This window comes from Equus quagga, chromosome 12 (genome assembly GCF_021613505.1).
Source record: "Equus quagga isolate Etosha38 chromosome 12, UCLA_HA_Equagga_1.0, whole genome shotgun sequence".
Lineage (NCBI taxonomy): Eukaryota > Metazoa > Chordata > Mammalia > Perissodactyla > Equidae > Equus > Equus quagga.
The window spans coordinates 7,856,511-7,869,063 of record NC_060278.1 but is presented as its reverse complement, the minus strand read 5'-3'; the positions used below and the strand labels follow the sequence as shown (position 1 = coordinate 7,869,063).

General features: G+C 38.1%; 1 protein-coding gene across 2 annotated transcripts in view; it reads right to left on the bottom strand.

The window, feature by feature from the left end:
• Window positions 1–3,716: 3,716 nt before the first annotated feature.
• Window positions 3,717–12,553, bottom strand: part of MPP7 (MAGUK p55 scaffold protein 7) — a 241,481-nt gene continuing 232,644 nt past the window's right edge. For both annotated transcript variants that reach the window (XM_046678620.1, XM_046678621.1), the window contains exons 14-17: window positions 11,205–11,298; window positions 10,072–10,180; window positions 8,077–8,220; window positions 3,717–6,709 (exon numbers count right to left, since the gene is read on the bottom strand). In XM_046678620.1, the coding sequence (XP_046534576.1) occupies window positions 6,530–6,709; window positions 8,077–8,220; window positions 10,072–10,180; window positions 11,205–11,298 (527 nt within the window). In that variant the 3' untranslated portion in view covers window positions 3,717–6,529. The remainder of the gene's footprint in view (window positions 6,710–8,076; window positions 8,221–10,071; window positions 10,181–11,204; window positions 11,299–12,553) is intronic.

The window sequence follows — 12,553 nt, the reverse complement described above, 5'->3', positions numbered from 1 at the left end:
TTTTGTCTTTCTCGGGGAGTTGACAAGTATATTTCACATAGAAATGCAAGGGACCTAAAACAGCCAAAACGAACTTGAAAAAGGAGAACACAGTTGAAGGACTTGCAGTATTTGACTTTGACTTATTATAAAGCTATAATAATAAAGACCATGTGGTTTTGGCATCAAGACAATCAACTGATGAGAATAGGGAGTTCAGAAATAAACTCACACATATTTAGACAACTGATTTTTGACCAAGGTGCAAAGGCAATTCAATGGAGGAAGGGTAGTCTTCAGCATATGAGCTGGTATGATTAGATATCCACCCAGAAGGCTCTGGGTGCATCTCAGTGAGAGGTGAGACCTCTCCAGAGACCAAGACACTGGTGGCAGCCATTGTTGTGACCCAGCACAGGTGTGCCAACACAGATGCTGGCAGACGCCCTCCAGAGTGTTTTAAAGTTCAATCAGTATGTCACTGCAGGGTATGTGAGAGGTGAGCAAAAAGAAAAATATTTGGGATGGCCTGAGTTGCTCATGGATAGTGCTTTCCCTTAGGAGTGCTTTCAGCAGCAAGTAAACAACAGTCTAATGGTGACTTAACCAGCAGAACACTTTTTTTCCAGCTTTATTGAGATCTAATTGACATACATGATTATGTAAGTTTAAGGTGTAGAATGTTTTGACTTGATACATACGTACTGTGAAATGATTACCACAATGTTGGTGAACACCTCCATCGCCTCACATAATTACCTTTTCCTGTGTGGTGATAACATTGAAGATCTACTCTCTGAGCAACTTTCAAGTATATAATAGAGTACTGTTGACCACAGTCACTACGCTGGACATTAGATCCCCAGAAACTTATCGTATAGCTGGAAGTTTGTACCCTTTGATCAACATCTCCCCATTTCCCCCACCCCCTGGCAACTACCATTCTACCTTCTATTTCTAGGAGTTCAGCTTTTTTAGATTCCATATAAGTGAGAACTTATTTGTCTTTCTCTGACTTATTTCACTTAGCATAATGCCCTGAAGGTCCATCCATATTGTCACAAAAGGGAGAATTTCCTCTTTTGATGGCTAAATAATATTCTTGTATCTCTATATATCTATATCTCCATTCTTTATCCATTCATGTTGGTGGACACATGTTGTTTCCTTGTCTTGGCTATTGTGAATGATGCTGCAGTGAACATGGGGTACAGATATCTCTTTGAGATAGTGATTTCATTTCAGATATATGCCCAGATGTGGAATTGCTGGATCATATGGTAGTTCTATTTTTTTTTTTTTTTTTTTGAGGTTTGGCCCTGAGCTAACATCCACTGCCAATACTCCTCTTTTTGCTGAGGAAGACTGTCCCTGAGCTAACATCTGTGCCCACCTTCCTCTATTTTATATGTGGGATGCCTGCCATAGCATGGCTTGATAAGTGGTGCTAGGTCTGTGCCCAGGAACTGAACCAGTGAACCCCAAGGTGCCGAAGCAGAATGTGTGTACTTAACTGCTATGCCACCGGGCCAGTCCTGGTAGTTCTATTTTTAATTTTTTGAGGACCCTCCATACTGTTTTCCATAGTGGCTGCACTAATTTACATTCCCACCAATAGTGCATAAGAACATTTACTGTTTATTCAGCAATGAGAAGGAGGTCCTAGGATTGGTTCAGCAGTTCAATGATTTTATGGACTAAAATCTTCCTTTTTCTTCTTGGTCATCCTCCATAGATTGGCCTTTATCACCCTCTGGTTTAGGGTAGGATTATGGCTGTCATATTGGTAAGCAGCACCATGTAATTCAAGCATCTCAAACAGGAAGGATGGGGGCAGGGGCATAAAAGATTTTTACCTCATGCAGTTGTTTAAATCAGGGAAACAACTCTTACTCATAGCTCCTCCAACAGACGTAACCTGGAATTGGAGCAGCATGACCAGCTCAGATCAATCCCCGCAGAGACTGTCATGACCGACTTAGACCAATCATGGTTCATCACTAAGGACTGGGACTCAGGGAGACTAAACAGAAAATCACATATTATGCTATATAAGTTTTTGTATGCTCTGATAGTAGCCGCTGTATGAAGGTTGACCCACTCATACAGGCATAGAGACATCAAGTTATGCCTGATTAAGCAACAGTGTTCTGAGAAAACGCTTTGTAAACTGCATATGCATAAAAAGGATGAACAATCACTCTCCTAATTACCAATCTCACCTGTTTCCAGCTTTAGCTCAAGTTACAGCATCACCAGGAAGCACACTGCAGTGAAAATAGCATGGAGTTGGAGGCAGCCAGGCCATGAGTCAAACGCTGACTCCACTACGCATCACTCTGTCACCTTCGGCAAGGTAGTTAAGCCCCGCCTCTGTTTTCTCAACTGTAAAATAGGAAGATCCTGTCTTCCACGTAAGGTAGTTGTGAGGATTCATCACTGATGATTAATAAGTACAATTTGGTCTGGCAGTCTTTAGGCCTCTGCAGGTGTATGTGTATAAGATAGCTGTTAGAAAATAGAATGTTTCCTGCCCTCTAGAAGCTTACGTGTAATGAGCAAGCATCTGGAAAGGAAGGGTGGTAGCAGAAGAAAGGGCATTAATACAATTAATGGACATTTCTGTTAAATTGATATCAATTACATTGCATAACAGTGGCTAATAAAAATTTTTCAAATAGTTTTAAAAATAAAAAATCTTAAAAATAAAAAAATTCCTATTGAGGATTATTTAATTAGGTCCTGATGTATCACTTGGAAGTAATGGAATTTTTTTTTAATAATAAAGTTTGTAAGAAATTATTAGGACACTCCCAGTGAATTTATTAATAGAGGGACTATTTATTTAGGGTGAGAGTAGGAATCTTTATATAGTTTTTTAAAAATTGTGATGTGACAATGATCATTACAAAACAGGAGCTCAATTATTAGATACTTGTATTCCAGGTTTTGTTCCAAGTACTTTACATGGAAAAGTCTTTCATTTCATGCCCACGATAATCCGATGAGGTAAGCACTATTATTATTATTATTTTCGCATCATTGATTCCTTTTTTTGTTCATGGCTGGAGAATTCTGAAGCAAGTCCTAAATATCACGCTATTTAGCACTATTATTATCTCCATTTTTCTGATGAGAAAATAAGGACGAGCGAGATTAAATGACTTTCTCAAGGTTGCAAAGCTGGTAATAGGCAAAACCAGAATCTGAACTCAAGAATTCTGGCTCCAGACCCCAAGCTCCTAACTGCTACCCGGTGCAGCCTTTCAGTGGAAGCAGAGCTGAGGCTAATTGGCTCAACTATTAAAGCAAGGCCAGTACTAATTAGCTTGTCTGTAGAAGCAGGTGGCAGTTTGTCCTCATATGTACAGCAGAACAAGTTTAGCTTTGCCCAACTGTTATTGAAGAGGATGTGCATAACACTCTGATTCCTGACGGGGAGGAGCGGGGGAAGGGCGCTCCCATCATGGATGGGCCCAGATCATCCATCCCACTGGGTTTCTCTACATCTGTAAACGTCTGCACTGTATGGGTAAGAGCAAGACTAGTGAATTCCATCTCTCCAACAAGCTAACTGGAAGCCAATAAATGTTTGATTGAAATCGATATGAAATTTAATTTTAGACATGGCAAGTTCAAATACTAGGTATCACAGAAGAAAACAGAATTTGTTCCACCAAGGGAAACAATATAAAAGATACCCAAGTGCAAAAACAATTTTCAAGAAAGTACACACATAATTTGAAGATACTTTATTAAGATCAAAGGTTTTCCATTACATTTATTTATAAATCCTTACTAGTCAAAAAGAAAATAAATAATAAAAATCTATATCTTCAGGAAGCTTTTAACAACATAGTTTTGTAGATCTGAGAAGTTTACACATTTGTCAACTTTAAATTATTACAGTTTAGATACATTCAATCACTACGTGATACCAGGAATGCCAGCCTTAAGGATATCAAGAACATCTATATTGGTAAGTAAAATAATAGTAAAAAATTAGATTTCAACTTCACCTTATTTTTAACCTACTCTAATTTGTTAATCATGGGAATATAGAATTTCCTTCTTGATCTTGGATTTTAAATATATGGACCTAAAAAATGTAAACATTCGTCTTTTCTCAATAGTGGCTGACACTCTGTCTTGGGTGCCAGCTGGTGAAAGAACTAGTAGAGTGAGGGGAGCATGTGCGAGTCTCCTTGCTGGTTGGGGGTGCAGAAAGTACAGAATCAAGGGCCTTTTGCTACAGTGACCAACAGGCCCTTGGAGTTGGCCCTGCCTTATTAAATTTTAACCAAATCGCTAAGCATCAAGATGGCCATGTAAATGTCACTTGCAGACCATGTTTGCTACCTGAAAAAAGATTTCTCAAATTACCAAAGTGCCCCTTTTATTTTAAGAATATTGTTCAGCTCTAATGTAAAAAGGGAGAAAGGTCTGGACAGTTATCTTTTTATTACCCCCGTTACCACCACCAATACAAAGGACTCAGTTTCCACTGCCTTCCACTATTATCTCTACCCCATAGTAAAGAATTCAGGCAACTATCTGCAAATTAAAAAAAACTCGATGTAGGTGTTTCAGAACAAAGAATGTGGGCTGCCTAAATTATTCAGATGATTGCCTAAATTATTATACATTTCCCATTACTCTTTGTAAAGGAAATCTTGATTTATGGGAAATTTTAGTCAATGTTCAAGAGGAGAATATTCTACCCAAACTCTGTATGGAAGACTTGTCTTTTCTTAGACCGGCCACACAACGTTAAAGGATGGCTTTATATCAGATTTGGCAGCCCTCTTCCCCACTTTTTTTTTTTTAACTAAATTGCTTGCTATTTAGCTAATAAACTTGGAACTCACTGTTTGGATGATGTTGTTAAGTAACATTTAGTCTGATCAATTATCTAGCTATTTTGGTGTTCAAGGCCAGTCCAGTAGTCTCTGTCTCTGTTTCTAACATGAAATTTGACAGGTCTGAAGGAAATCCAGTGGATAATGCTATCAAATGTGCAGTGCACATATAACACGTGCGGATCTATCTGTGTACAAATAAGGTCAAATATTTACATGGAATGTTGACCCTGACTTATAAAACTACTATTTTAAATTAGGACATCTTTACATACAATCAGTTTATCTTATGAATAGCCCCATTTGATAATTAAAAAAATATGCTTTTCAAATATTTCATAAATATATAAAATTTTACTACATTCTATTTTTTTTTTAAACATGACATCTAAACTTTCTTTACAAATCAACAAAAAGTCTTTTTTTTCTGTTTGAAAGTCACAGATGCAATGACTTTGGATTGGCAGGGTCTTACCGCGTGCAAGAATGGCAGGACATTTCTAGCATTTTAAGCGATATAAGTTACTTGCTGAAGATCAGTAGTATCTAAGTAAAATGAGAGATCCCATCTAAATATCTACAATATAAGAGTCTTTCTTAAAATTCCTTAAAAATGGGAAGATTAGGATGGTATCTAGCCAGTGTTAAGAATTCTTTTGATGATGAAGAAATAAATTAACATTACATGGAAAGTTTTCTAAAATACATGTTAGTGAAATTTCAATATATGGTGATCAATTGCACATATGTGACAAATGATCACATTTTATTTAACGTATATATCAGTAACATGTAAAACATTTACTTTTAGAATAGGAATCACATTCTTATAATTTATGGGGAAAAGCCAAAGTCAGCTAAAAAAAAACCCTTTTGGTGACTCCATAAATGTTGTCTGAATATTTACAAATAAAAATATCTTTCGTAATTATTACTTGCCCCAAGATATCATCATTCTTACTAAGGTTAATGCTGTAAGGAAAGGTTTTTAGTTATATGTATAATAATATTTAATAAGGGAAGATAGACGTTTAAAATTTGTTGAGTCATTATATGTATTCATATGGCCTTCTCAAGCTATAACATGAAGACCAGTCACTAAGGAAAATTTTCAGTAATTCCTTTAAGATTTTTAAATGTACACACTGTGAATACATTGTGTATATGTAAGAAAAAGGTTGTACTTTTAGAATAGTAGGAAGACTCCTCCTTATTGCCAGCCCAGGTGAACCTATGATGACCCACCAAAAAAAACAGCAAAGCTGTCCCCTCTGTCTGGAGCTGCTCAAGGCAGCCAAGTTAACACCTTCTCCTGCTAACATGCGAGCCTGATGGCAGTGACCATGTCTGAGTCCAGCTGAAGCGCTGAACTCCAATATATATCCTCTAGCTACGCCTCTCTAAAAAGTTCAACCTTATCTCGGAGCTAGAGCTGTATATTAAAGACAACCAGAAGGTTCAAAGCTTTGCTCAGAATATAGTACTCTGCAAATTTTGATTTGGGATCTTATACTCAAACATTGTGTTTGAAATAAAGCTGTAAAAATATACAAACAAAACCAACAATCAGTTTTAACCAAGATTGCACATCTATAGCAGTGATATAGACTAAAAAACCCTCCCACCAAAACGGTAACTGATTTAATCATGCACTCTACCAAAAGAAAAATGATTATGGGAATTTCCCTTAGTTATGAATGTAACCAGCTCACTGGAACCCAATGGGTGTCTGTCTCCAATTTGTCAAAAGTTGTTTTTAGCTCATTGAATGCCACAGTGAGATCATCATTTACTATAATTTTGTCAAAAAGATGACCATATTGACTTTCCATTATCTGTGCAGATTTAATCATTTCTTGAAAGTCTTCTTCCTACAAAAGGAAGTTTTAAAAAAAAATTGTTAGCTAGGCAATTACATCACTTCACATGAGTGCCAACATTCCACAACCGGTTTATCCAATGCTGTTCTATGTTGCTTCTTTCACCCCAGCCAGAAATGAAAAATCACCCTCTTGAACTCCAAGTTCTTCAGAAGTCATAATTTCTAATACTATCTCTCTGATTTGCTTGTAACGAAACTGCTCTGACAAGAGTCAAAAATCCCACCATACCTTAATTTCAGAATAATTAGTCCTGAATTGATAACTTATCAATATAGGGATATTTCAGTATTAAAACAGCTACGGGAAAGAGGAGAACTGTTTAGTTGATTATATGACAAGTCTATATAACTACATCCATAAATGTAAGTGAGCCAAATCCTAAGACAATGTAATCATTTATTACTTTTATCGAGAAACCTTTAAATTTATAAATAGTAAGTACAATAACTCCTTACACTGCAACATACTGAAGTAATTTCAGAGCCTACATTTCAATGTCAGAAGATTTTACAACGACAGAAACTTTAGTGTCAACCCAGAGCCCCGAGGAACCGACATCAGACAGGACCTACCCAGCATGGACATGTATTGTCAGTATTTTAGAGAAAAGGTGTTTATCAAATATTGGGAATGAAAAACATCATCTGTATTTTGCAACCACAATTAATAGTTTACAAATTAATACAAAGGTTAAATATGAATTACTTAAGAGAGGAGGAAGCTCTTGACATTTAATTTCTTTGCTTTTTACTTTTGATCCTGAAGTAAATACATTATCTTAGGGTTAAAAACAAAAAACAAGGAGAGGCCTTGCCGGAAGTCATTAGAGTCATTAACATACCACAGCTGCCATTTCCAATAACACTCACAGGAAACACAAATACTATTACTGAATAATAATACAAGTCTACTTGTCCTATACCTAAAATGGTGCTTTTTCTTTTATTATGCTAAATATGATTATTGATGCAGAGACGAAAAAGGCAAATTATTAACTTTTTCATTTAGACTACTAATGAATAACAGTCACTGACTTTGGTATTTTTCCCTTTAGAAATAAGGCTAGTCTGAAAACGAAGTGGTCTAGCTTTTATCTAAATGCTTGGCCTACAGAAATTTTTTAAGTATGCATAACAGCATACAAAATAGTTTGAGTCAATGTAATATAAAGCTCCACCCACAGAAGCACGAAAAGCAATTACAATGCAATCATTCAAAATGTATGTACCTAAATACAATTCTTTTACAGGTTTTTGGATCACGACATATATATACTAGTCTTTCTAAGGTGGTCACTACTGCGGTATGAGTTTAAGTTCTGCTTCTGTCTCCTCACCGAGCACCTTCGTACTTACTGTAAAGGGCTTGGCAGCACTTTGGTCATCTCTGCTTGAAATAATCTTTGCATTTTTTCTTGTCTCCCTCAAACGCTCTATTGATGGGGGCTTTATAAATATCACATACGGCTTAAATTCCAGCGTCCTTAAATGCTTCACTGTCTGCAAGAAAGAAAATAAGTTTTCTTATGTTTCTTCATCATGTCATGAGTGAGCTTTATAATAAAACTGAATTTTCTTTCTAAGGAGAAATTCCTTAAAATTATTTTCTAATTAAGGGCAGTAGGTCTTTCAATATATTATTATTCAATCAGTTGTTGACAGTTAAATATGATAAATACCCCTGAAAAGAAGCGAGAGGATGTAACTTGCCTTTAAAAATGTTTTAAAATATGCCCTAATTAATATTGAACTGAAGCAGCTAAAAATACCATGAAATTGATTTTTGAATCAAATATTCAAAGGATACTACGAGTTAATCACATTCTGCACATGAGTCTTCCAACCATCCCATTTAAGCCTCTTCCTGATCTCCAGCATGAGTTCGCCTCCTCTTTCTTTCTTTCCACCCTTCAGAGTGTCCTAAAAGGACAGGCCTCCTGCTTTCCATGGAGCTCGTCAACATTCCCCCAGGAAATATTTTATGTTATTTACACTATGCTTCTGGGACTCATCTATAATCAAGGTGATTGATGAACGGTGAGAGTTAGGCGATAGTCTTAATCTGTGTGTCAGGACCTCTCCAGAACATGAATATAAATCATAAACTCCATGAAAGGTTCAGCAGACAGGTTATGTGTGTGCATGAGAGGGAGGTGGTGGTGGTGGTGACAGGCGACAGAGGAGCTAGTGAGGCCCTGCAAACGCAGAGTTGAAACCACGCTGAGAGAGCTGGGAACGAGACCCAGGACACGCGCACACAGGTTCTGCATAAGCAGGGGTGCCCCTTTCATCACTGGTGCTGAAGTTAGGAGTCAGCCGCCCCAGTGATTCCTGGGACTCTTCTGCTCCAGATTCATCTCCCTTAAGAGGAATGGAGGGCTTCTCCAGGTCATTCTGGCTCTTGGAGGTTGTGCAGCCCAGCGTGTAACCATCAGTGGAGGGAGAATCTGTGGCCCCTGGGTAACAAGGAAAATGCCACGGGTTGGTTGTCTGCTGGAGGATATGTGGCTGTGAAGGAACTGCATGGCTTCATCCACTGGCATTCTCAGTTCACAGTGTTCATGCGTTCCCAGGGTGCCAGGCAAAGATCTACCCGCGAGCTGCAAAAAGGATCGCATGTGGGATGCTTCCTGTGAAGTGCCCCACAGCTCTAGATGGGGGGTCTACACTTCCAGGATCGATACAGAACCAGAATCAAAGACAGAAGACCAACAACCAAAATGTCCACTGTTAAATATTCTAAATACTCATAATAATAAACAACACATAATACATTATACATATAATGTAACTTTTTATTTTTTGGTGAGGAAGATTGGCAACAGATGTTAGCTCAGGGCCCATCTTCCTCTTTTTCTCCCCAAAGCCCTAGTACAAACTGTATATCCTAGTTGCAAGTCATTCTAGTTCCACTATGTGGGATGGTGCCACAGAATGGCTTGATGAGCAGTGTGTAGGTCCGGCCAAGATCTGAACTCGTGAACCCTGGGCCGCCAAGGCAGAGTGTGCAAACTTAACCACTTGGGCACGGGGCCGGCCCCTGTAACGTATTTTTTTAAATACAAAATACACTGAAGAAATATCTAAGAGTCATTATACTTGGCAAAAACTGAATATAAACAAGAGTTACAAACACAGATCTGGAGGCCTCCCCTACTTCTCTTTTCTAATAATATGGGTTTTTTCACCAGACTGCTCAAATTACATTTAAATGCTTTTTGCCATCTTGGAAAAGCCATATATAAGCCAAAAGTGAGTAGACTTCAGATTTACCTTCTGTTGAAATGCTCACATGAAGCGAAGTGGGTTACATGGGCCAGAAGGGTGTTAAATGGTTCACTGTTTACTTACATGAGGCTGAACGTCCAACAAACAAACTTTGTTTTTCGCCAGGACAGACCGAACCGAGTCTATACTTGTGCCGTAGTAGTTGTTTTTATATTCACCATATTCAATAAACCTGTAGAAAATCAGACACGCATCAGAATCATTTGTGAACTAAAAAGTATATTGGTGGCAAGACATAATTCATAGGTAAAAGCTGTTTTTGCTGAATGTGTATTTTACTGTGTTTAATAAAATAAATAGGGCCAAGTACTCCAGAATGTCAATTTTAAAAAATCTTCTCTTTTACATTTTCAAATCAGTAACACTTGCTTGTATTACACTTCGGGAGAAAAAAGTCCTTCAGGCCAGCAGTAGTCTAATGTTTTCCATGACCTCTTTTTTAGAACTAATGCAATGCAATAAAATGGCGAATAAGCCGAACAATAGAAACTACTGAAATTTCACCGCACACTACAGAATAACCAAGCTCAGCTTCAGAACGAGAGAGGAACTGGTTGGTGGCTAATGGAACCAAGTATGTGCTATAAAAACACGATTGCTGTGCCAAACACAAAAAAAGCATTTTGATGTTTCAATAAAATCCCACAACCCTGCATTAAAACACACCCTGCTCTCTGATACCCTACAGTATTCATGCTTAAGGAAATGGAAAACCTGGGGGCAGGGGGCCTGGAGTTAGTGAGAGGACAGGGTATGAGCAAGATGATTAATATTATTTCAGTGTTTTGAAGAGTCAATGAGTGAGAGAGAAGCATGTGTGGAGGAGACTGTGGAACTAGAGATCTGTGAGCTGTTAGCTTTCAAAATAAAATCCTGTCCAAATTATATGTTGAGATTCACTAAGTGGGGTAGAAAGGGGTCACAATAATATACTAGCAACCTCCCTTCATTCTTCAAAATAATTCCTACACGTTGAACTTATCCGAAATGCAGCCGCTGTAGGTTATTTAAAAATGACAGGTGAAGATTGATAATTATTAATGGAATTACCACCTTTTTATCAGTTTCAAATATAAGTATAAACATTGGGAATACATTTCAAATGGAAGAGAACCCTTAATTGGCTAACACTGCACATATAGGCACATGCTTAAAAAACAAGAGTCACACAAATATTCTTAAAAACTTCCACATACTTGTTATTTTGGACATCTGTCTCAAACAAATGCTTGGAAATGAAAATGTATTCAACACCATCGCTCTCCTGGCTTCTTCTTGCTCTCGTAGTGTCTGTGATGTAATTAAGAAGAGTTTAGAAAAAGAGTTTCCATCAGCCACCATAAGGAAAATACTAAAAAAGAAATCAGTGTGTATTTAATTACTTTTCTTAAACAAGATTTAAAAAAATATAAAAAAGCAAATTAGCTAATAAAGTGTCATTAATTCAGGTTTTCCATCGATATTAAAATTATACTGATTTGAAGATGGATTCAAAATTAAATTGTATTGTGTCTGTACTATTACGATTATTATTTTATTTTTTTGCTGAGGAAGATTCACCCTTAGCTAACATCTGTTGCCAATCTTCCTCTTTTTGTATGTGAGCCATTGCAACAGCATGGCCACTGACAGACGAGTGGTATAGGTCTGTGCCCAGGAACTGAACCTGGGCCACAGAGGTGGAGCATGGTGAACTTAACCACTAGGCCACTGGGGCTGGCCCTATTATTCATTGTTTTGAAGGCTCTCTAATGTGTTAATTAAATAAAAACGGTATTTAAACCCTTGAGGAAAAAATCCTTTCTTTTGCAAGTAATATGCTTATTATTGCTGTTTACTGATCTTTACTCATTGAAGCAGGTCTAGTGCCCACTAGGTGGCAAGGTAAACTCTGAAATTATTTTACCGTCTTCCACACGCAACTATCTGAGCACTCTGAAAATTAATGGAGGAGGTAAACTGTCAAGGGGCGTCAACTTGCATGGGGAAGACTAACTTTGATCTTCCCTTAGCTTTGCCCTAAGGCTGGGAAGCATTCACAGAGCAGCAGGGTGGAATGTGTGACTAAACTCTAATAGAAGCCCCGACTGTTTGGTGAAAAGAACCAGGAAAAAAAGAGCCCCCGTGGTTCGGAGAGTGTGGAGCGAGTCCACGAAGGGAGAGAAGCTGGAGAAGAAAATACGGTCTCTGTGGATGAACCAACACCAGGCTAAGAAGAACCTCTGAGCTCTGCACATGCAGTTCAAACTCAAACCAGCAGAGCAAAGGTTTCAAGAAGCGAACCGAGGGTAGAATGCACAGCTCTCTAACCCCTGAGTAACAGAAGTAAAGAGCACACCCGGCCAATGAGAAAAGGCTTAGAGAACTGAGCTGAGGTCGGGACCATGCACGCAAGTGTCAGACTAATCCCCGAATTACACGGGACCCCGCAAGTGTTTGGGTCTGGACAGGGCAGATAACAGAGCAAACGTTTAGAGAACTGAAGTGCGACTTAACCACTGCTCACAGCAAACGAGGTAGAACTTCCGGTCTACAAGTAAACTGG